Here is a 24,591-nt window from a genome sequence, read left to right as displayed (position 1 = left end):
GGACACGATAAGTTAGGTGCTTATTGTGCTCTCGTTTAACTTAATGAAAATAATAATAATGATGATGATCGTATGTGATAAGCTCTTACTTCATTCATTCATTCAATAGTATTTATTGAGCACTTACTATGTGCAGGGCACTGTACTAAGCGCTTGGAATGAACAAGTCGGCAACAGATAGAGACGGTCCCTGCCGTTTGACGGGCTTACGGTCTAATCGACTGTGTACCAGGAACTGAAGTAAGCGCTAGGGTGGATGGAAGCAATTCAAGTTGGACACAATAAGTTAGGTGCTTATTGTGTGCTCATTTAACTTAATGAAAATAATAATAGTGGGAAGAGCATGGGCTTGGGAGTCAGAGGTCATGAGTTCGAATGCCGGCTCTGCCACTTGTCAGCTGTGTGACTGTGGGCGAGTCACTTAACTTCTCGGTGCCTCAGTTACCTCATCTGTAAAATGGGGATTAACCGTGAGCCTCACTTGGGACCACCTGATGACCCTGTATCTACCCCAGCGCTTAGAACAGTGCTCGACATATAGTAAGCGCTTAACAAATACCAACATTATTATTATTATAATTATAATAATGATGATGATCATATGTCATAAGCGCTTACTGTGTACCAGGAACTGTAGTAAGCGCTAGGGTGGATAGAAGCAAATCAAGTTGGACACAGTCCCTGTCCCAGGCAGGGCTCACAGTCTCAACCCCCAATTTCCAGATGAGGTAGCTGAGACCAGAGAAGCAGAGTGACTTAATAATAGTAATAATAAAAATAACCATGGTATTTGTTAAGTGCTTACTACGTGATGACTTAAAAATCATGATAATAATAAGGAGAATTATAGTATTTGTTAAGCGCTTACTATGTGCCGGGCACTGTACTAAGCGCTGGGGTCCCTGTATCTACCCCAGCGCTTAGAACAGTGCTCCGCACATAGTAAGCGCTTAACAAGTACCAACATCATTAGAAGCAGATCGAGTAAAGACCGTCCCCCACCTGGGGCTCCCAGTCTCCATCCTCATTTTCCAGATGAGGGAACTGAGGCCCAGAGAAGTGAAGTGACTTGTCCAAGGTCACGCACGGCAGACGAGGGGCGGAGGGGGGATGAGCCCCTACGACCTTCTGCTACCCAGGCCCGGGCTCCAACCCGCCCCGCCCGGCCCCGAGCTGCCCCCGGCCCACCCCGATTCTCCCCCGACCCTCCCTCCCGCCCGCTCCAGATCCGCCGCTGGACCCGTCTCCCACCCGGCCCCCGAACGGGTGACCCGGGCCAGGCCGGGGAGGCTTCCGTTAGCCCGGCCGAGCCCATCTCCGCGCCCCCGCCGACCTGTGCCGATGGCCGGGAAGGTCACCGAGCTGAAATTGCACTTCTCGCATTCTTGGAGCACGCAGGTGACCATGGCCTTCACGTTCCCCTGGGTGATGAGGTGGATGATGTTTTTGCAAGGCAGGGCTCCTCCTGAGGTGACCACGATTCTCCTGGGGGATTGGGCCCCTGGGGGACCAAAAGACAAAGACGAGACGGCTGAGTTTCTTACCGGCCCTCCGCGCCGTGTAGGTCCTTGCAGGGGGCTGTACTGAGCGCCTGGGGGAGGACATTAGACTTAATAATAATAATGTTGGTATTTGCTGGTATTCGTTAAGCGCTTACTAGGTGCCGAGCACTGTTCTGAGCGCTGGGGGAGATACAGGGGAATCAGGTTGTCCCACGTGGGGCTCACACACTCTTCATCCCCATTTTACAGAGGAGGGAACTGAGGCACAGAGAAGTGAAGTGACTCGCCCACAGTCACCCAGCTGACAAGTGGCAGAGCTGGGAGTCGAACTCATGACCTCGGACTCCGAAGCCCAGGCTCTTTCCACTGAGCCACGCTAATAATAATAATGTTGGTATTTGTTAAGCGCTTACTATGTGCAGAGCACTGTTCTAAGCGCTGGGGTAGACGCAGCGTGGCTCAGTAGAAAGAGCACAGGCTTGGGAGTCAGAGGTCGTGAGTTCTAATCCCGGCTCCGGCACTTGTCAGCTGTGTGACTTTGGGCCAGTCCCTTCACTTCTCTGTGCCTCAGTTACCTCATCTGTAAAATGGGGATTAAGAATGTGAGCCCCACGTGGGACAACCTGATTACCTTGTATTTCCCCCAGCGCTTAGAACAGCGCTTGGCACATAGTAAGCGCTTAACAAATGCCATCATTATTATTATTACAGGGTCATCAGGTTGTCCCACGGGAGGCTCACAGTCTTCATCCCCATTTTACAGATGAGGGAACTGAGGCAAAGAGAAGTGAAGTGACTTGCCCACAGTCACACAGCTGACAGGTGGCAGGGCCAGGATTCGAACCCATGACTTCAAGCCCGGGCTCTTCCCACTGAGCCACGCTGCTTAAGAGACGGAACCCCCGCCCTCACAGAGCTACCGGTCTACTGGGTGTAGGCCACTGCGCTGAGCTCTTGGGAGAGGATTTTAGAGTTAGCCAACACAACCCTTGCCCTCCAGGAGCTTCCCGATTACTGGATGCAGAGCACTGTACTGAGCGCTCAGGAGAGGACATTAGCATCAGGAGCCTCAACCCCGGCCCTCAAGGCGCTGACAGTCTACCGCGAGTGGAGCACTGTATGGAGCGCTTGGGAGAGTCCATCAGAGTTAGTAGAGACATTCTAGAGAGCACTCTCCCCGCTCCGCCACCCGTCTGCCGTGTGACCTTGGGTAAGTCACTTCACTGCTCTGGGCCTCAGTTCCCTCACCTGTACAATGGGGATGGAGACTGCGAGCCCCTCGGGGGACAGGAACTCTGTCTAATAATAATAATAATGTTGGTATTTGTTAAGCGCTTACTATGTGCAGAGCACTGTTCTAAGCGCTGGGGTAGACACAGGGGAATCAGGTCGTCCCACGTGGGGCTCACAAGTCTTAATCCCCATTTTACAGATGAGGGAACTGAGGCACAGAGAAGTTAAGTGACTTGCCCACAGTCACACAGCTGACGAGTGGCAGAGCTGGGATTCGAACTCATGAGCCCTGACTCCAAAGCCCGTGCTCTTTCCACTGCGCCACGCTGCTTCTCTGTCTGACCCGATTGGCTTGGATCAGCCCTCAGCGCTTAGTACAGTGGCTGGCACGTAGTAATAATAATAATAATGTTGGTATTTGTTAAGCACTTAATAATAATAATAATAATAATTATAATAATGTTGGCATTTGTTAAGTGCTTACTATGTGCAGAGCACTGTTCTAAGCGCTGGGGGTAGAAACAGGGTCATCAGGTCGTCCCAAGTGAGGCTCACAGTCAATCCCCATTTTACAGATGAGGTCACTGAGGCACAGAGAAGTGAAGTGACTCGCCCACGGTCACACAGCTGACAAGTGGCAGAGCCGGAAGTCGAACTCATGACCTCTGACTCCGAAGCCCAGGCTCTTTCCACTGAGCCACGCTGCTTCCATAGTAAGCGCTTAACAAATACCACAATTATTGATATATAATTTGAGTGCCGGGGAGATGAGGGTGGGGCGAAGGAATATCCAACGCCCAAATGCTTGGACGCAAGGCAGATTGAGAGTCCGCCTCAAGACTCAAGAGAGGGAGTGCAGAGCGAGGAGAGGATTTGGAGCAGAGCCTGGGGGGACCGGGGGAGACGCCCCAGGCGAGGGGCGGGAGGCCCAGAGACCGAGACGGGAACAATCGGAGAGGGAGTCCGCCAGCCAGTCAGTCGGTCGTATTTATTGAGCACTTCTTGGGTGCAGAGCACTGTACTAAACGCTTGGGAGAGGACAATATAGCAACGAACAGATACATTCCCTGCCCACAACGAGCTGACAGTCTAGAGGAGAGACAGACATGAAAAGAAATAAATAAATGAGGGAGATAGACGTAAGCGGGATGGGGCTGGGAGGGGGGATGAAGAAAGGGAGCGAGTCGGGGCGACGCGGAAGGGAGCGGGAGAAGAGGAGAGGAGGGTGCAGTCGGGGAAGGCCTCCTGGAGGAGACGGGCCTTCAGGAAGGCTTCGAAGGCAGGTAGAGTCATCGTCTGTCGGATACGAGGAGGGAGGCAATTCCGAGACAGAGGCAGGATTTGGGGGAGAGGTTGGCGGTGTGATAGACGAGGGAGGGAGGCAAACCAGGATAAAATCGAGGCCCACCCGAGTGCTTCACAGGAAAGGAGGTGGTCCCAGAGATAAAGATGGCCGAGAGGTCAAGAGGGATTATCGATCAGTCAGTGGGGTTTATCGAGCGCTTGGAGGATTAGGGGATTAGAACGCCCTCTGAATTCAGCTCTAAGGAGTTCACTGGGAGCCTTAGAAAGACACGGAGAAAGAGAATTGTGGTATTTGTTAAGCGCTTACTCTAGGCCAGGCACTTGTCCTAAGCGCTTGGGGTGGATAGGGGCAGATCGGATCGGACATAGTCCCTGTCCCCCTCGGGGCTCACAGTTTTAATCCCCCATTTACAGGTGAGGGAACTGAGGTCCAGAGAAGTGAAGTCACTTGCTCGGGGTCCTACAGCGGACAAGTGGCCGAGTCGGGATTGGAACCCAGGTCTTTCTGACCCCCAGGCCCGGGCTCCTCCGCCCAGCAACGTTATCTCTCCCTTCTTACTGACTGCCTTGCTGATTGCCCTCGCCAGTTGTTCCAAATGTTTAACTCCCTCCTCAAAGTCCCTGATTTCCTTGCCCCTGATGACTTAGCCGTCTATTTCATTGAAAAAAATGGAAACCACCAGGCATGATCTCTCTAAAATCTCCACGGCTCCTCTCTTTCGTTCATTCATTCATTCAATAGTATTTATTGAGCCCTTACTGTGGACAGAGCACTGTTGTGGCTCAGTGGAAAGAGCACAGACTTGGGAGTCAGAGGATGTGGGTTCTAATCCCGGCTCCGCCACCTTTCTGCTGTGTGACCTTGGGCAACTCACTTAACTTCTCTATGCCTCAGTTACCTCATCTGTAAAAGGAGGATTAAAAGTGTGAGCCTGACATGGGACAACCTGATTACTCTGTATGTACCCCAGCGCTTAGAACAGTGCTTGGCACATAGTAGGTGCTTAACAAATCCGATAATAATAATTGTTATTATTATGCACTTGGGATAGGACAATACTCTTCCAATACTCTCTCCAATATTTGGGAGAGTACTTGGGAAGCAGCTTGGTGTAGCGGATGGAGCTCGGGCCTGGGATTCAGAAGGTCATGGATTCTAATCCCGGCTCTGCCCCTTGTCTCCTGTGTGACCTTGGACAAGTCACTTCACTTCTCTGTGCTCATCTGTAAAATGGGGATTGAGACTGTGAGTCCTACATGGGACAGGGGCTGGGCCCAACTCCATTTGCTTATATCCACCCAGTGCCTAGCACATAGTAAGCACTTAAATACCATCGTTATTATTATTATTACTATACAGCAATCAACAGACACATTCCCTGCTCCCAGTGGGCTTACTCTCCATCCTGTCCCTCCTCCCACCCTTTTTTGACTCTCCCATCCTTCCCAGCAGGATCTCAAGAGGCGATCTCCTACCTCCTCTCAAAATCTGCCTGCTCCGCCTGTGCTTCTGACTCCACTCCTTCGCAGTTTATTAAAGCGTTTGTCCCCTCCCTTACCGCCATCTTCAACTGTTCACTCTCTACTGGTTTCTTCTCCACTGTTTTCAAACACTCTCATGTCTCTCCTTTCCTCAAAACCCCTTCTTCGCCCCATCTCCCTCTGACCATTCCTCTCCAAACTCCTTGACTGAGTTGTCTAAACGCTCTGTCTCCACTTCCTCTCCTCCAACTCTCTCCTTGACCAATCCAATCTGGCTTCCGTCCCCTTCACTCCACATAAATCGCCCTCTCGAAAGTCACCGAAGATCTCCTTCTTCTCCACTCCGATGGCCTCTACTTCATCCTAATCCTCTGCGACCTCTCGGCTGCCTTGGACACTGTGGGCCACCCCCTTCTCCTGGAAACCTTGTCCAACCTCGGCTTCCCGGACACTGTCCTGTCCCGGTTCTCCTCTTAGCTCTCCGGCCCCTCGTTCTCCATCTCCTTGGCGGGCTCCTCCTCTGCCTCCCGTCCCCTCACTGTGGGGGGTCCCTCAAGGCTCAGTTCTGGGTCCCCTTCTAGTCTCCGTCTACACCCACTCCCTTGGAGAATTCATTTGCTCCATGGCTTCCACTCCCATCTCGATGCGGAAAATTCCCAAATCTCCCTCCTCAGCTCTATCTGAATGTCCTGCTGACACCTCAAACTTAACACAACAGACATAGAGCGCCTCACCTTCCCGCCGACACCCTGTCCTCCCCACGACTTTCCCATCACTGTAGACAGCACCACCGTCCTTCCTGCCTCACAAGCCGGTAACCTTGACATTATCTTCCACTCATCTCCCATTCAACCCGTATATTCCAGACTGAGCTCCCCTTTCCCTCTGCTCCCTCTACCCCCCCTCACCTCTTCGCCTTTCCGCGGCTAAACCCTCTTCTCCCCCTTTCCCTCTGCTCCTCCCCCTCTCCCTTCCCCCCCCCTCAGCACCGTACTCGTCCGCTCAACTGTATATATCTTCATCACCCTATTTATTTTGTTAATGAGATGTACATCGCCTCGATTCTACTTATTTGCTGTTGTTTTAATGAGATGTTCTTCCCTCGATTCTATTTATTGCTATTGTTCTTGTCTGTCTGTCTCTCCCGATGAGACTGTAAGCCCGTCAGAGGGCAGGGACTGTCTCTATCTGTTGCCGATTTGTCCATTCCAAGCGCTTAGTACAGTGCTCTGCACATAGTAAGCGCTCAATAAATACTATTGAATGAATGAATGAATGAATATTCCATCCGTTCCCCAAATCCTATCAGTTCAAGCTTCACGACACTGCTAAAATCTGCCCTTTCTTCCCCATCTAAACTGCTAATCTGCTCGCCTGGTGCAAACCTTCTCACCGGGCCTCCATCTCACCTGTCTCGCCACCGACCCCTGGCCCACATCCTACCCCTGGCCTGGAACTCCCTCCCTCCTCAAATCTACCAAACAGTCACTCTTCACCCCTCTAAAGTCCCCCTGAAGGGTCACCTCCTCCAAGAGGCCCTCCCAGACTGACCCCCTTTTCCTCAGCTTCCCCTCCCTTCCCCGTCACCTTGACTCGCTCCCTTTGCTCTTCCCCTCCCCACAGCATTTATATGTCTATAAATCTATTTATATTGATGCCTATTTTCTGGTTTTGATATGTATATAATCTATAATCCTACTTATTTATATCGATGCCTGTTTAGTTGTTTTGATGCCTGTCTCCCCGCTCTAGACTGTAAGCCCGTTGTGGGCAAGGATTGTCTCTACTGCAGAATTGACGCTCAGTACAGTGCTCTGCACACAGTAAGTGCTCAATAAATACGACTGACTGACTGAATGAATGCTTCCACGCTGACCGATGCACTTATCCTATCCTACCTCGACTCCTGCATCAGCCTCCTCGCCGACCTCCCTGCCTCCTGCCTCTTTCCCACTCCAGTCTGGATGTCAACTCTGCTGCCCGGATCATTTTTCTACAGAACAATTCAGTCCACGTCTCCCCCCTCGTCAAGACCCGCCAGTGGTCGCCCGTCCACCTCCGTACCAAACAGAAACCCATCGCCATCGGCTTTCAAGCCGTCCATCGGGTCACCCCCTCCTACCTCACCTCGCTGCTCTCCTCCTCCAGCCCAGCCCGCATACTCCGCTCCTCTAACGCCAACCTACACACCGCACCTCGACATCACCACCGATTTTTCACCTGTATCCTGCCTCTGGCCTGGAACCCCTGTCCCCCTTTATATAATGCTAATAATATTATTATATTATAAGAATATAATATAATATATAATTATATATAATATAATATTATATATATATAATTATATTCTTATCCCTTCTGCATCGCCCCGATTTGATCCCTTCATTCATCCCCCCTCGCGGACCCGCACCACTTATGTCCCTCTCCCTCATTTTATTCATTCATTCATTCATTCATTCAATAGTATTTATTGAGCGCTTACTATGTGCAGAGCACTGGACTAAGCGCTTGGGATGAACAAGTCGGCAACAGATAGAGACAGTCCCTGCCGTTTGACGGGCTTACAGTCTAATCGGGGGAGACGGACAGACAAGAACAATGGCACTAAACAGCGTCAAGGGGAAGAACATCTCGTAAAAACCGATGGCGACTAAATAGAATCAAGGCGATGTACAATTCATTAACAAAATAAATAGGGTAACGAAAATATATACAGTCGAGCGGACGGGTACGGTGCTGTGGGGATGGGAAGGGAGAGGTGGAGGAGCAGAGGGAAAAGGGGAAAATGAGGCTTTAGCTGCGGAGAGGTAAAGGGGGGATGGCAGAGGGAGTAGAGGGGGAAGAGGAGCTCAGTCTGGGAAGGCCTCTAGGAGGAGGTGATTTTTAAGTAAGGTTTTGAAGAGGGAAAGAGAATCGGTTTGGCGGAGGTGAGGAGGGAGGGCGTTCCGGGACCGCGGGAGGACGTGACCCAGGGGTCGACGGCGGGATAGGCGAGACCGAGGGACGGCGAGGAGGTGGGCGGCAGAGGAGCGGAGCGTGCGGGGTGGGCGGTAGAAAGAGAGAAGGGAGGAGAGGTAGGAAGGGGCAAGGTGATGGAGAGCCTCGAAGCCTAGAGTGAGGAGTTTTTGTTTGGAGCGGAGGTCGATAGGCAACCACTGGAGTTGTTTAAGAAGGGGAGTGACATGCCCAGATCGTTTCTGCAGGAAGATGAGCCGGGCAGCGGAGTGAAGAATAGACCGGAGCGGGGCGAGAGAGGAGGAAGGGAGGTCAGAGAGAAGGCTGACACGGTAGTCTAGCCGGGATATGACGAGAGCCCGTAATAGTAAGGAAGCCGTTTGGGTGGAGAGGAAAGGGCGGATCTTGGCGATATTGTAGAGGTGAAACCGGCAGGTCTTGGTAACGGATAGGATGTGTGGGGTGAACGAGAGGGACGAGTCAAGGATGACACCGAGATTGCGGGCCTGAGAGACGGGAAGGATGGTCGTGCCATCCACGGTGATGGAGAAGTCTGGGAGCGGACCGGGCTTGGGAGGGAAGATGAGGAGCTCAGTCTCGCTCACGTTGAGTTTTAGGTGGCGGGCCGACATCCAGGTGGAGACGTCCCGGAGGCGGGAGGAGATGCGAGCCCGAAGGGAGGGGGAGAGGACAGGGGCGGAGATGTAGATCTGTGTGTCATCTGCGTAGAGACGGTAGTCAAAGCCGTGAGAGCGGATGAGTTCACCGAGGGAGTGAGTGTAAATGGAGAACGGAAGAGGGTCAAGAACTGACCCTTGAGGAACTCCAACAGTTAAAGGATGGGAGGGGGAGGAGGCTCCAGCGTAGGAGACCGAGAATGATCGGCCAGAGAGGTAAGAGGAGAACCGGGAGAGGACAGAGTCCATGAAGCCGAGGTGAGATAAGGTATGGAGGAGGAGGGGATGGTCGACGGTGTCAAAGGCAGCAGAGAGGTCAAGGAGGATCAGAATGGAGTAGGAGCCATTGGATTTGGCAAGAAGGAGGTCACGGGTGACCTTAGAGAGAGCAGTCTCGGTAGAGCGGAGGGGACGGAAGCCAGATTGGAGGGGGTCTAGGAGAGAATGGGAGTTAAGGAATTCTAGGCATCGATTGTAGACGACTCGTTCTAGGATTTTGGAAAGGAAGGGTAGTAGGGAGATAGGACGATAACTGGAGGGGGCAGTGGGGTCAAGAGCGGGTTTTTTTAGGATGGGGGAGACGTGGGCGTGTTTGAAGGCAGAGGGGAAGGAGCCCTTGGAGATTGAGTGGTTAAAAATAGAAGTTAAGGAAGGGAGGAGGGCAGGGGCGATGGTTTTAAGAAGGTGAGAGGGAATGGGGTCCGAGGCGCAGGCGGAGGGGGTGGCACTTGCGAGGAGGGAGGAGATCTCCTCTGAGGATACTGCGGGGAAGGATGGGAAAGTAGGGGAGGGGGTTGTTGGGGGGAGGGGAGAGGCGGAGGGGTGACTTTGGGGAGCTCAGACCCGATCGTGTTGATTTTCGTGAGGAAATAGGTGGCCAGATCATTAGGGGTGAGAGATGGGGGAGGGGGAGGAACAGGGGGCCTAAGGAGAGAGTTAAAGGTCCGGAACAATCGGCGGGGGTGACGGGCATGGGTGTCGATGAGGGAGGAGAAGAAGCTTTGCCTGGCGGAGGAGAGGGCAGAGTTAAGGCAGGAAAGGATAAATTTGAAGTGTGTGAGGTCGGCTCGGTGCTTGGACTTTCGCCAGCGGCGCTCGGCAGCTCGAGCATAGGAGCGTAGGAGGCGGACGGAGGAGGTGATCCGGGGCTGTGGGTTAGTGGCGCGAGAGCGGCGGAGGGAAAGGGGGGCGAGAGAGTCGAGATGAGTAGAGAGGGTGGAGTCGAGAGCGGAGACCCGATCGTCGAGAGTGGGAAGAGAGGACAGGGCGGCAAGGTGAGGCGAGATGCTATTGGAAAGACGGATGGGATCGAGAGAGCGGAGGTCTCTGTGGGGCAGTAGCGAAGATTTGCAGGGGGAGGGAGTGTGAGAGATGAGGCAGGTGAGAAGGTTATGGTCCGAGAGAGGGATTTCAGAGTCGGTGAGGGAGGAGATAGTGCAGCGGTAGGAGATGACAAGATCGAGGGTGTGACCGAGTCGGTGAGTGGGCGCGGTATGGTGGAGGAGGAGGTCGGCAGAGTCGAGGAGGGATAGCGGGCGGGCGGCAGAGGAGTCGTCGGGTACATCCGTATGGATGTTGAAGTCTCCAAGGATCAGAGTGGGCAGAGAGAAGGAGAGAAGGAAGGTGAGAAAGGGGTTTCTCTTAGTGCCTGTCTCCCTCAAATGACTTTAATAATAATAATGTTCGTATTTGTTAAGCGCTTACAATGTGCGGAGCACTGTTCTGAGCGCTGGGATAGATACAGGGTTGTCAGGTTGTCCCACGTGGGGCTCACAGTCTTCATCCCCATTTGACAGATGAGGGAACTGAGGCCCAGAGAAGTGAAGTGACTTGCCCACAGTCACCCAGCTGACAAGGGGCAGAGCCGGAATTCAAACCCATGACCTCTGACTCCCAAGCCCGGGCTCTTTGCACTGAGCCACGCTGCTTCTCTAGAATGCTCAGTACAGTGCCTGGCACACAGTAAGCGCTTAACAAATATCACAGTGATTATTAGTACAGTGCTCTGCACAAAACCTAATTACTTTGCATCTACCCCAGTGCTTAGTACAATGCCTGGCATATAGTAAGTGCTTAACAAATACCATTGAAAAGGCACCTGATCCAAACCATTGATTGACTGAGCCATCAATCAGCGGTATTTATTGAAAGCCTTCTGAGAAATGTAGCCACTGGAATCCACCCAACCACTGCTCTGGCATCTAATGATAATAACAATATTATATAATTAATAACAATAATAATTATTATGGTATTTGTTAAGCGCTTACTATGTGCCAGGCACTGTACTAAGCACTAAGGTGAACATAAGCAAATGGGGTTGGACACAGTCCCTGTCCCATGTGGGGCTCACATTCTCAGTCCCCATTTTACCGATGAGGGAACTGAGGCACAGAGAAGTGAAGTGACTCATCCCAGGTCACACAGCAGGCAAGTGGCAGAACTGGGATTAGAATCTAAAACCAGTAAGTGCTCAATAAATCCGATTAAAAGAACGAATGAACCAAGACCACCAGCAAATTCCTGACCTCTCTTCCAGGGTCCTCAGGCTCTCCCCACTTGCCCGCCTCCCAACCCAATCCCGACATAGAACAAGTGCTTAGTACAGTGCTCTGCACACAGTAAGAACTTAATAAATATGATAGAATGAACACACCCTCGGTTTGACGGTCCCAGTTCATAATAATAATAATGTTGGCATTTGTTAAGCACTTACCGTGTGCCGAGCACTGTTCTAAGCGCTGGGGGAGATACAGGGTCATCAGGACGTCCCATGTGGGGCTCACAGTCTTAAATCCCCATTTTCCAGATGAGGTAACTGAGGCCCAGAGAAGTGAAATGACTTGCTCACAGTCACACAGCTGACGGGTGGCAGAGCCGGAATTCGAACCCATGACCTCTGCCTCCCAAGCCCGGGCTCTTTCCACTGAGCCACGCCACTTCTCTACTAATCGCAATAATAGCGATCATAATAATGGCGGGAGCTGAGAATCTGCCATGTGCGAAGCCTTCGAGGGGATATATAAAGGGATGTATAGAGAAGCGGTGTGGCTCAGTGGAAAGAGCCCGGGCTTGGGAGTCGGAGGTCACGAGTTCGAATTCCGGCTCTGTCACTTGTCAGCTGGGTGACTGTGGGCAAATCACTTCACTTCTCTGGGCCTCAGTTACCTCATCTGTCAAATGGGGATGAAGACTGTGAGCCCCACGTGGGACCACCCGATTACCCTGTATCTACCCAGCGCTTAGAACAGTGCTCTGCACATAGTAAGCTCTTAACAAATACCAACATTATTATATAAGATGATCAGGGTGGACTCGGTCGACCCCCCCGACCACCCGAAGGACACCCCCGCCTCCCTGCCCCCCCGCCAGGGCCCGGGACCGTGGGGGCTCCGGCCACCTCCACGCCAGGCACTGCGGCGAGGCCGGCCTCGGTTTCCTGGCCGGCCAAAACGGATCTCCCGGAACCCCTCGGGCGCCCCGCCGCCTACCCAACTGGGCACACTGGTCCACGATGGCCTGGCCCGCAGCCTCCATGATCGCCTTGGAAACGCCTGAGGGGACCACAAGACCCGAGTTAGTTCGGGGGGCATCTCGTCTGGGCACCGCCGGCAGGCACAGGGCAGTTCAGAGGTCGCGAGGGCGTCGGGGGGCAACGCCCGGGGTCGGGGTCGGGCCGGGTCGAGGCACAAGATTACGCGCATGTGAAGCGAATGAGGGGAAGCCCCCAACCCAGTCCCGGGAACGCCCACCAGTGCCCCCCGACTCCTCTGAGGCCTGCCCTCCGAGTGAGGCCCGGCAGGCCGCCTCAGGCCCGCGGCCTGCAGCTGGGGGCGGCTGCGGGGGTGCCGCCCTCCCCGTGCCCCCTGCCCCTCCCCACACGTCCCCCCCCCCCCGGGTCACTGACCCCAAGAGCCCCGCGGCCCCGGCCGGAGGCGGTACCTTTTCGGAGTGTAAGGGAGGCGTTGGTGATGTTGACGATGGCGTCCCCTTTCTCCCAGGTGATGTCTCCGTAGGACACCTTCAGCTGGACTGGCCCGACCACCGCTTTGCAGATTCCCACGTGGCCTGAGGGGGTGAGGGGTTAGTTCAAGCCCCCCGAAGAAGAGGTCACCCACCCCCTGACCCTGCTGGGGGAGACCATGGGCAGAAACGGAGGGGACCCCCCCCATCCAAATACCAAAGATGTGGACGTGGCGGAGGGGTGATCCCTCCCCAAAGGAACGGGCCCTCTCCCTCTGGGCACCTTCTGACAGCAAAGAAACTTCTCATTTCACCTTCCCCAGGTAACGAGAGGCAGAGAGACACACATAGACAGACATAGAGAGAGGCGGAGAGACATGGAGAGACATAGAGGCGGATCGAAAGAGAGGCAGAGAGACACACATGGAGAAACATAGAAAGAGGCGGAGATACAGAGAGACACACATGGAGAGACATAGAGAGAGGCAGAGAGACAGAGAGAGAGGCAGAGAGACACACATGGAGAGACATAGAGGCGGAGAGACAGAGAGGCAGAGAGACACACATGGAGAGACATAGAGGCAGAGAGACAGAGAGAGGGGCAGAGAGACACACATGGAGAGACAGAGAGAGGCAGAGAGACAGAGAGAGAGGCAGAGAGACACACATGGAGAGACATAGAGAAAGGCGGAGAGACACAGAGAGAAACATGGAGTGAGGGAGACAAACAGAGACACAGAGAAAGACAGCATGAGACACCCGGAGAGACCTAGAGTGAGAGAAAGATGGAGTGAGGGACTCGCAGAGAGAAAGGGAGAGAGAAAGAGATACAGAGAACGAGAGGGAGAGAGACACAGAGAGAAAGACGGGGGCTGCGGATGGGGAGAAAGGGAAAGAAACAAAGAGACCCAGAGTGAGAAATACAGAGACACACTGAGAGACACAGAGTGAGAAAGACAGAGAGATCCCCAGAGACAGAGAAGATGAGAGAGAGACAGACCCAGAGTAAGAGAAGGACAGAGCGAGAGACACCCAGAGAGACAGAGAGAATGAGAGTCAGAGACACAGAGGGAGAAAGAGAGAGACACAGAGAGACACAGAGAATGAGCAACAGAGACACAGTGTGAGAAAGACAGAGACACCCCCAGAGAGATAGAGAGAATGAGAGACAGAGACACAGTGAGAAAGACAGACACACAGAGAATCAGAGAGAATGAGAGACAGAGACACAGAATGAGAAAGACAGAGACCCCCAGAGAGACAGAGAGAATGAGAGAGAGACAGACCCAGAGTAAGAGAAAGACAGAGTGAGAGACACCCAGAGAGACAGAGAGAATGAGAGAGAGACACACAGAGGGAGAAAGACAGAGAGACACACAGAGAGACAGAGAGAATGAGAGAAAGACAGACACAGGGTGAAAGACAGAGTGACTGACACCCAGAGAGACAGAGAGAATGAGAGACAAAGACACAAAGTGAGAAAGAGAGACACACAGAGAGACAGAGAGAATGAGAGACAGAGGCACAGAGGGAGAAAGACAGAGATACTCCCAGAGAGACAGAGAGAATGAGAGAGACACAGAGTGAAAGACAGAGTGAGAGACACACAGAGAGACAAAGAGGATGAGAGAGAGAGACACAGAGTGAAAGACAGACCCCCAGAGAGACAGAGAGAGAGACAGACAGTGAAAGACAATGAGAGACCCAGAGAGACAGAATGAGAGAGAGAGAGACCCAGAGTAAGAGAAAGACAGAGTGAGAGCCCCCCAGAGAGACAGAGAGAATGAGAGACAGAGACACAAAGTGAGAAAGAGAGATGCACAGAGAGACAGAGAGAATGAGAGACAGAGACACAGAGGGAGAAAGAGAGAGACACAGAGAGACACAGAGAATGAGCAACAGAGACACAGTGTGAGAAAGACAGAGAGACCCCCAGAGAGACAGAATGAGAGACAGAGACACAGAGTGAGAAAGACAGAGACAGAGAGACACAGAGAGACACAGACAGTGAAAGACAGAGTGAGAGACACCCAGAGAGACAGAGAGAATGAGAGACAGAGACACAGAGTGAGAAAAAGACAGTGAGAGACACAGAGGTTGAGAGAATGAGAGAGGCAGAGGGACACAGTGAGAGAAAGAGAGAGGGAGAAAGAGAAGAGACCCAGAGACACAGATGATATAATAATAATTATTATTATGGTATTTGTTAAGCGCTCGCTATGTGCCGAGCGCCGTTCTAAGCGCTGAGGTAGATGCAAGATAATCAGGTTGTCCCACGTGGGGCTCACAGTTTAATGAGAGAGACAGGGAGACACAGAGATACACAGAGGGAGAGAAAGGGTGAGGGAGAGACATAGAGAAACAGCGTGGCTCAGGGGAAAGAGCCCGGGCTTGGGAGGCAGAGGTCGTGGGTTCGAATCCCGTTCTCTGCCACTTGGCAGCTGTGTCACTGTGGGTAAGTCACTTCACTTCTCTGGGCCTCAGTGACCTCATCTGTAAAATGGGGATGAAGGCTGTGAGCCTCACGTGGGACAACCTGATTACCCTGTATCTACCCCAGTGCTTAGAACAGTGCTTGGCACATAGTAAGTGCTTAACAAATACCAACATTATTATTATTATTATTAGAGAGACCTAAAGAGAGTGAAAGGGAGGAAGAGGGAGAGGCAGAGGGATAATACTATTAATAATAGTGCTATTTTCTAAGTGTTTATTATGTGCCAAGCATTGTGCTGAGCACTAAGTTAGATACCAGATAAGTCAGACACGTTCCCTGTTCCCACATGGGACTTCCAGTTTAAGTAGGAGGGAGGAAGATTGAATCCCCATTTTACAGATGAGGGAACTAAAGGCCCAGAGAAGTGATAATAACGATGGCATTTGTTAAGTGCTTGTTATGTGCCAAGCACTGTTCTAAGCGCTGAGGTAGATACAAGGTAATCAGGTTGTCCCCCATGGGGCTCACAGTCTTAATCCCCATTTTACAGATGAGGTAACTGAGGCACAGAGAAGTGAAGTGACTTGCCCAAAGTCACACACCTAAGTGGCAGAGCGGGGATTAGAACCCACGATGCGACCCACCCACGGTCACACAGCAGACGGGTGGTGGAGCCGGGATTAGAACCCGGGTCCTCCTGCCTCCCGGGCCCAGGCTCTTTCCCCTAGACGGCGCCGCTTCATCCCTATTGAGAGGTTCATGAGGGCAGGAGAGTCCAGCAGTTTAAATTCATCGTAGGCATACTAACTGCCATGCACTCGGTGCAGTGCTCTGCACACAGTGAGTGCTCAATAAAGACCACTGATGGATGGATTGATTGATTGATTGATTGATTGATTGATTGATTGTCACCTGGGTTACTTGGTGCCTTGAGGGACCTGGGGACCGGCTGGGGCTTGAGGACAGCGTTGCCCTTCCTGCTGTGGAATTCGGAGGAAAAGGCCTAAAGACGGAGACATAGTGACTTATAATGATTAATAGTACTTATCGCATGAGACAAGACAAGACAAATTATTATTATGGTACCCGTTAAGCACTTACTACGCGCCGGGCACTGTACTAAGCGCTGAGGTGGACACAAGCAAATTGGGTTGGACACAGCCCCCGTCCCGCATAGGGCTCACAGGACTCCCAGTCACAGCAGCACGGCCTGGTGGCTCCAGCCCGGGGCCTGGGAGTCAGAAGGTCATGGGTTCTAATCCCGGCTTCGTCACTTGTCTGCTGTGTGACCTTGGGCAAGTCACTTCACCTCCTCTGGGCCTCAGTTCCCTCACCTGGAAAATGGGGATTGAGACTGGGAGCCCCATGTGGGACAGGGGCTGTAGCCAATCCAGTTTGCTTGTATTCACCCCAACACTTATTACAGTGCCTGACACATAGTAAGCACTTTACGAACACCATCATTATTATTATTGTTAGACACAGGACGGGGATCCAGTGCTTAGTACAGTGCTTGGCACATAATAAGCATAATGGGGATTAAATCTGTGAGCCCGACGAGGGACAGGGACTGCGTCCACACCTTAGACCCGTGCTTGACATGAAATAAAAGCGCTTAACAGTAATAATAATAATGATGGTACTTGTTAAGCGCTTATTATGTGCCAGCCACCGTGCTAAGCACTGGGGTGGATGCAAGCAAAGTGAGCAAGACACAGTCCCCGTCCCGCATAGGGCTCGAATTTTTAATCCCCATTTTCCAGATGAGGTAACTGAGGCCCAGAGAAGTGAAGCCACTTGCTTAAGGCCACACAGCAGTCAAGGGGCAGAGCCGGAATTAGAACCCATGACCTTCCGACTCCCACGCTCTATCCACTACGCCATGCTGCTTAACGAATGCCATTATTATTATTGTTATTAATATCAAATAGACTTTCTAGAGTGTCAGCTCATCGTGGGAATGTGTCTGTTGTTATATTGTACTCTCCCCAGCGCTTAGTACAGTAATAATAATAATAACGGTGGTATTTGTTAAGCGCTTACTTTGTGCCAGGCACTGTACTAAGCGCTGGGTTGGCTACACTTAAATCGGGTTGGACACAGTCCCTGTCCCACCTGGGGCTCACAGTCTTAATCCCCATTTTACAGATGCGGTGACTGAAGCACCGAGAAGTGAAGTGACTTGCCCAAGGCCACACAGCTGACAAGGGGCAGAGCCGGGATTAGAACCCATGACCTTCTGACTGCAAGGCCCAAGCTCTATCCACCAGGCCATGCTGCTTCTCGTGTGTGTTTTGCACACGGTAAGGACTCAATAACCACGATTGAATGAATGACTGTATATCAAATATCAGCAGGGCAGAGAGGATAGAGCACGACCGAGGAGTCAGAAGGTCCCGGGTTCTAATCTCGGCTCCGCCGCTCGTCTGCTGTGTGACCTCGGGCAAGTCGCTTTGCTTCTCTGGGCCTCGGTTCCCTCATCTGTCGAACGGGGGTGGAGACTGGGAGCCCCACGGGGGACAGGGACCGTGTCCGACCCCAGTTGCTTGGATCCACCCCAGAGAGCAGTACAGTGCCCGGCACACAGTCAGCGCTCAGCAAATACCACAATATTATTATTAACGTTATCATTATCGACAACGAGAACTGCGGTATTCGTTAGGCGCTCACTGTGTGCCAGGCACTGTACCGAGCGTTGGGTATCCTAATAATGTTGGTATTTGTTAAGCGCTTACTATGTGCAGAGCACTGTTCTAAGCGCTGGGGGAGATACAGGGTCATCGGGTTGTCCCACGTGGGGCTCACGGTCTTCAACCCCATTTGACAGATGAGGTAGGTGAGTTGCCCACACTCATGATACAGAAGCAGCGTGGCTCAGTGGCAAGAGCCCGGGCTTCGGAGGCAGAGGTCATGGGTTCTAATCCCGGCTCTGCCACTCGTCGGCTGGGTGACCGTGGGCGAGTCACTTCACTTCTCTGGGCCTCAGCTACCTCATCTGTAAAATGGGGAGGAAGACTGTGAGCCCCACGTGGGACAACCTGATGGCCCTGTATCTCCCCCAGCGCTTAGTACAGTGCTCTGCACATAGCAAGCGCTTAACAAATACCAACGTTATTATTATTATCATTATTATTATTATCAGAGGGGAAGACAAACGGCCGGGGCCGGTACCTGGATGCTCTCCTCGTTCTCGGGGAACACGACGAAGCGGACTTCGGAGAGCGTGCCGAGCGACTGCTTGAGCCAGTTGAACTGGTCGACCTCCTCGACCATGGTGCGGGCCACCAGGGCCGGGGGGTAGCCCAGGTTTCCCGAGCCGATGGCCGGGAAGGTCACGGACTGAAGGCACAGCCCCTCGGTCATGTCCAGGCACTTCTTCGTGACGTCCTTGAGGATCTGAAAGGCCACAGGTATCCATCAATCCAGCAATAATGATAATAATCCAGCAATAATAATAATGATGTTGGTATTTAAGTGCTGTTCTAAGCGCTGGGGGAGATACAGGGTCATCAGGTCGTCCCCCAGGAGGCTCAGTCTTAATCCCCATTTTACAGATGAGGTCACTGAGGCACCGAGAAGTGCAGTTGGTATTGGTTAAGCACTTACTATGTGCAGAGCACTGTTCTAAGCGCTGGGGTAGATACAGGATCATCAGGTTGTCCCACGTGAGGCTCACAGTTAATCCCCATTTCCCAGATGAGGGAACTGAGGCCCAGAGAAGTGAAGTGACTCGCCCACAGTCACACAGCTGCCAGGTGGCAGAGCCGGGAGTCGAACCCATGACCTCTGACTCCGAAGCCCGGGCTCTTTCCACTGAGCCACGGATTCGAACCCATGACCTCTGACTCATCCGTCGACCGTAGGTCCGGAAGCGCTTACTGGGTGCAGAGCACCGTACTATGCCCTGGGGAGAGTCCGGTAGAAAAGCGAGGGTGGACGTGTGCCCTGGCCACAGCGATCTTCATTCCATCGATCGATCGATGGTATTTATTCCTGATTCTATTTATCGTGATAACGTTGTCTTGTTTTTGTTCCGTTCTGTCCTGCTCTGCCGTCTGGCTCCCCCGATTAGACTGTGAGCCCGTCACTGGGCAGGGACGGGCCCTGAATTGTACGTGCCAAGCGCTTAGTACCGTGCTCTGCACATAGTAAGCGCTCAATAAATACGACTGAATGAATGAATGCATGAATTTATTGAGCGCTTACTGTGTGCTGGTGGATGCGTTAAGCGGCACAGCAGAGTGGACGGAGCGGGGGCCTGGGGTCCTCCGCTCTGATCCCCGCTCTGCCACTTTCATTCATTCATTCACTGAGAAGCAGCGTGGCTCAGTGGCCAGAGCCCGGGTTTGGGAGGCAGAGGTCGTGGGTTCGAATCCCGGCTCTGCCACCTGTCAGTTGGGTGACTCTGGGCAGTCACTTCGCTGCTCTGGGCCTCAGTGACCTCATCTGGAAAATGGGGACTAAGACTGGGAGCCCCACGTGGGACAACCTCGTTACCCTGAATCCACCACAGTGCTTAGAACAGTGCTTGGCCCATAGTAAGCGCTTAACAAATACCACCATTATTATTATTATTACTCGATCATATTTATTGAGCACTTACTGTGTGCAATGCACTGTACTAAGAGCTTGGTAGACGGTGAGCCCGTCACTGGGCAGGGATTGTCTCTATCTGTTGCCGAATCGTACGTTCCAAGCGCTTAAGACAGGGCTCTGCACACAGTAAGCGCTCGATAAACTCGACTGAATGAATGAAAGTAAGCGCTCAATAAATACGATCGAATGAAATACAACTGAATGAATGGAAGCACAATACAGCAATACGGCATAATACAGCAACACAATATAGAGATACACTTGTCTGCTGTGTGACCTTGGTCAAGTCACTTCCCTTCTCTGTACCTCAGTTCCCTCATCTGTAATATGGGGATTGAGAATGTGAGCTCCCCCTATGGGACAGGGACTGTGTTTAACTTTATTATTAATATTAATAATAATAATAACTTGATGTGCTGGCACCCACCCCTGTGTTTTGTACGGAACATAGTAAGCACTTAACAAATACCATGATTTTTAAAAAATTCTTCTTATCATCACTATTATTGCTATGATTTATGACTGTAATTGATCCTTTTTTTCATTAATAATAATAATGGTCTGTTCAATCCATCAATCAGTTGTACTTATTGAGGGCTTAGTGTGTGCAGAGCACTGGGCCTAGCACTTGGGAGAGGACAACCCAACACAGTTGGTAGACACATTCCCTGCCCACAGTGGTCTTCAGTCAATCGGTCAATCAATGGTATTTACTGGGTGCTTACTGTGCGCAGAGCACTGTATTAAGCACTAGGGAGAGTCCAGTAGAAGAGAGTTGGTAGACACGTTCCCAGCTCACAAGGAGCTGACAGTCTAGAGGGGAAGACAAACATTAATAAGAAATAAATGAACGCGGGATATTGGACCTAAGTGCTGTGGATCTGAAGGAGGGGTGAATAAATGCAAAACCAAGTGAAAGGGCGAGGCAGAAGGGAGCGGGAGAAGAGGAAATGAGGCATTTCTGTGTTTTTTTAAAAAAATATTTGATAAATGATATTTGATATTTACTGGGTGCCAGGCACTGTACTCAGTGTTGGGGTAGATTCAAGGTAATCAGGTCCACAGTCCACGTTCCATATGAGGTTCAAATTCATAATTCCCATTTTACAGATGAGGCAACTGAGGCACAGAGAAGCGAAGTGACAAGTGGCGGTGCCAGGACCAGACCCCAAGACCTTCTGACTCCCAGGCCCGGGCTCTAGCGCCCAGACCGTGCCGCTTCCCTGACCAAGAGGGATTAGTCAGGGCAGGTCTCTTGGAGGAGATGGGATTTTAATAAGTGCTTGGATCATTTGGTCAAGCATCTCTAGTGGGCAGAGCACTGTACTAAACGCTCGGGAGAGGACAATAGAACAACCAACAGACACATTCCCTGCCCACAACGAGCTGGCAGTCTAGGGGGGGGAGACGGACGTTGAATTAAATCAATAGATGACGGAGATGGACATAAGTGGCGTGGGAATGGGAGGGGGGGATGAATGAAGGGAACGGGTCGGGGCGACGTAGAAGGGAGCGGGAGAAGAGGAAAGGAGGGCGCAGTCAGGGAAGGCCGCCTGGAGGAGGTGGATCTTCAGGAAGGCTTTGAACAGGGGGAGAGTCATTGCCTGGGGGATTTGAGGAGGGAGGGCGTTCCAGTCCAGAGGCAGGATGGAGGTCAGAGTTTAGCGGCGAGATGGATGAGAACGAGGTACAGTGAGCAGTTTGGCGTCAGAGGAGCGGAGTGTGCGGGCTGGGTTGGAGAAGGAGAGGAGGGAGGCGAGGTAGGAGGGGGCCAGGGGATGGACGGCTTTAAAACCGACGGTGAGGGGTTTCTCTGTGATATGGAGGTGGATGGGCAACCAGTGGAGGGTCTTGAGGAGAAGGGAAATGTCGACTGCACGGGTTTGTAGAAAATGATGCGGGCAGCGGAGTGAAATACGGACCGGAGTGGGGAGAGACGGGAGGCAGGGAGGTCGGCGAGGAGGCTGATGCAGTCATCCAGGTGGGAGAGGAGGAGTGACTGGATTAATGTGGTAGCACTTTAGACGGAGAGGAAATGGCAGATTTTAGCCACGTTGTGAAGATCAAACCGACAGGACTGAGTGATGGGTTGAATATGTGGGTGGAACGAGAGAGATGGTTCGAGGAGAACGCCAAGGTTATGGGCCTGCGAGACAGGGAGGATGGTGATGCCGTCTACAGGGATGGAAAAGTCGGGAGAGGACAGGCTTTGAGTGGGAATAATAATAATAATAATAATAATGGTATTTAAGTGCTTTCTATGTGCCAGGTACTGTGGGCAAGTCACTTCACTTCTCTGGGCCTCAGTTCCCTCATCTGTAAAATGGGGATGAAGACTGTGAGCCTCACGGGGGACGACCTGATGACCCTGTATCTCCCCCAGCGCTTAGAACAGCGCTCTGCACCTAGTAAGCGCTTAACGAATACCAACACTATCATTACCTGTTGCCGCATTGTCCATTCCAAGCGCTCAGTCCAGTGCTCTGCACATAGTAAGCGCTCAATAAATACCATTGAATAAGGGCTGAATGAATACAGTAGAGCGGGCGACCGCCCCGACCGTCCCCCAGTGACCGCGCACGGACCGGTGACGGCTACCCCCGCCCCCAGGCCCGCCCGTCCGGGTCTTCCCGTTTCCCCAGGCTTCCCTGGCCGGCCGGCGGGGCTACCTGTTCCGCTGTCCCGGCTCCGTTGTCCCACTGGGGAATGACCACGTGCAGCACCGTGGTGCAGCACAGCTTCCCGCCTACGGTGGGGAACACGGACCCTTCGACCACCTTCTCTCTGGCCTCGTAGCTTTCCAGCTGGACCTGCAGCTCTGGGCCGGCCGCCCGGAGCAGGGCGGAACCCAGGACGCCGTTCCCCAGCCGCAGATCGGGGGCCACGCCGCTGACGATCACCTGCGTCTACACGGTCACCGGGGACAGAGCTGAGGTGAGCGGCCGGAGCCCCCGCCCCGACCCCGCGGCCACCGTCCGGCCCCACGCCCGGGCACGCGTCCGTTCGGATCCCCCCGCCCGTCGCCTTTCTTCCCGCCAAACGATCCCAGAGAAGCAGCGGGGCCTAGTGGTTGGAGCCCGGGCCTGGGAGCCAGGAGGACCTGGGTTCTGTTGCCCAATTGTCCATTGCAAGCGCTTAGTACGGTGCTCTGCACACAGTAAGCGCTCAATAAATACTATTGGATGAATGAATGAATAATCCCGGCTCCGCCACCCGCCTGCCGGGTGACCCTGGGCCAGTCGCTTCACTTCTCCGGGCCTCAGTTACTGCATCCGTAAGATGGGGATTGAGAACGGGAATCCCGTGGGAGACGGGGACCGTATCCAACACTATTTGTTTGTATCCCCCTCGCCCCCAGGGCTTAGTACAGTGTCTGGCACACAGTGAGCACTTAAGAGATACTATAATTATTATAATAACGTTGGTATTTGTTAAGCGCTTACTATGTGCAGAGCACTGTTCTAGGCACCGGGGTAGATACGGGGGGAATCAGGTCGTCCCACGTGAGGCTCACAATCTTCATCCCCATTTTACAGATGAGGTAACTGAGGCACAGAGAAGTCAAGTGACTTGCCTAAGGTCACGCAGCTGACGTGGCAGAGCCGGGATTCGAACCCATGACCTCGGACTCCAAAGCCCGTGCTCTTTCCCCTGAGCCACGCTGCTCATTATTATAATTCTTATTATCTTACATCTACCCCGGAGCGGAGGACAGGGTTTGGCACAGAATAATAATGTCATTTGTTAAGCGCTTACTATGTGCCAAGCACTGTTCTAAGCACCGGGGGAGATCCAAGGTCATCAGGTTGTCCCGCTTGGGGCTCACGGTCTTAATCCCCACTTTCCAGACGAGGGAACTGAGGACCAGAGAAGAGAAGCGGCTTGCCCAAGGTCACACAGCGGACGAGTGGCGGAGCCGGGATTAGAACCCACGTCCTCTGACTCCCCGGCCCGGGCCACCGAGCCACGCTGCTTCTCGCAGTAGGTGCTTAACGAGTGCTATCATTATAATCGATCAGCCGTATTTATGGGAAGGGGGCGGCCTAGCAGAGAGATCCCGAGTCCTAAATCCCGGCTCCGCCGCTTGTCTGCTGTGTGACCTTGGGATAGTCACCCCACTTCTCTGGGCCTCGGTTTCCTCGCCTCGGGGATTCAATCCTACTCCCTCCTACTTAGGATGGGAGCCCCGTGCGGGACAGGGACTTGTCCAACCCAATTATCGTCCATCTAACCCACGCTCAGAACAGAGTACGCTATTCGTTAAGCGCTTGCTATGTGCCAGGCCACCGTTCCAAGCCCTGGGGGTGGATCCGAGAAGCAGCGTGGCTCAGTGGAAAGAGCACGGGCTTTGGAGTCCGAGGTCCTGGGTTCGAATCCCGGCTCTGCCACTTGGCAGCTGGGTGACTGTGGGCGAGTCACTTCACTTCTCTGGGCCTCAGTG

General features: G+C 52.7%; 1 protein-coding gene across 2 annotated transcripts in view; it reads right to left on the bottom strand.

Annotated features, from left to right (window-relative positions):
- LOC103166668 (protein mono-ADP-ribosyltransferase PARP14) overlaps window positions 1-24,591 on the bottom strand; it is a 60,024-nt gene that overhangs the window by 16,243 nt on the left and 19,190 nt on the right. For both annotated transcript variants that reach the window (XM_029063304.1, XM_039913567.1), the window contains exons 8-13: window positions 22,820-23,056; window positions 18,726-18,950; window positions 16,467-16,557; window positions 13,097-13,222; window positions 12,646-12,708; window positions 1,334-1,501 (exon numbers count right to left, since the gene is read on the bottom strand). In XM_029063304.1, the coding sequence (XP_028919137.1) occupies window positions 1,334-1,501; window positions 12,646-12,708; window positions 13,097-13,222; window positions 16,467-16,557; window positions 18,726-18,950; window positions 22,820-23,056 (910 nt within the window). The remainder of the gene's footprint in view (window positions 1-1,333; window positions 1,502-12,645; window positions 12,709-13,096; window positions 13,223-16,466; window positions 16,558-18,725; window positions 18,951-22,819; window positions 23,057-24,591) is intronic.

The sequence above is a fragment of the Ornithorhynchus anatinus genome, chromosome 1 (assembly GCF_004115215.2).
Source record: "Ornithorhynchus anatinus isolate Pmale09 chromosome 1, mOrnAna1.pri.v4, whole genome shotgun sequence".
Taxonomy (NCBI): Eukaryota; Metazoa; Chordata; class Mammalia; order Monotremata; family Ornithorhynchidae; genus Ornithorhynchus; species Ornithorhynchus anatinus.
Note: the sequence above shows the minus strand (reverse complement) of the source record. Positions and strands in the feature narration are given on the sequence as shown.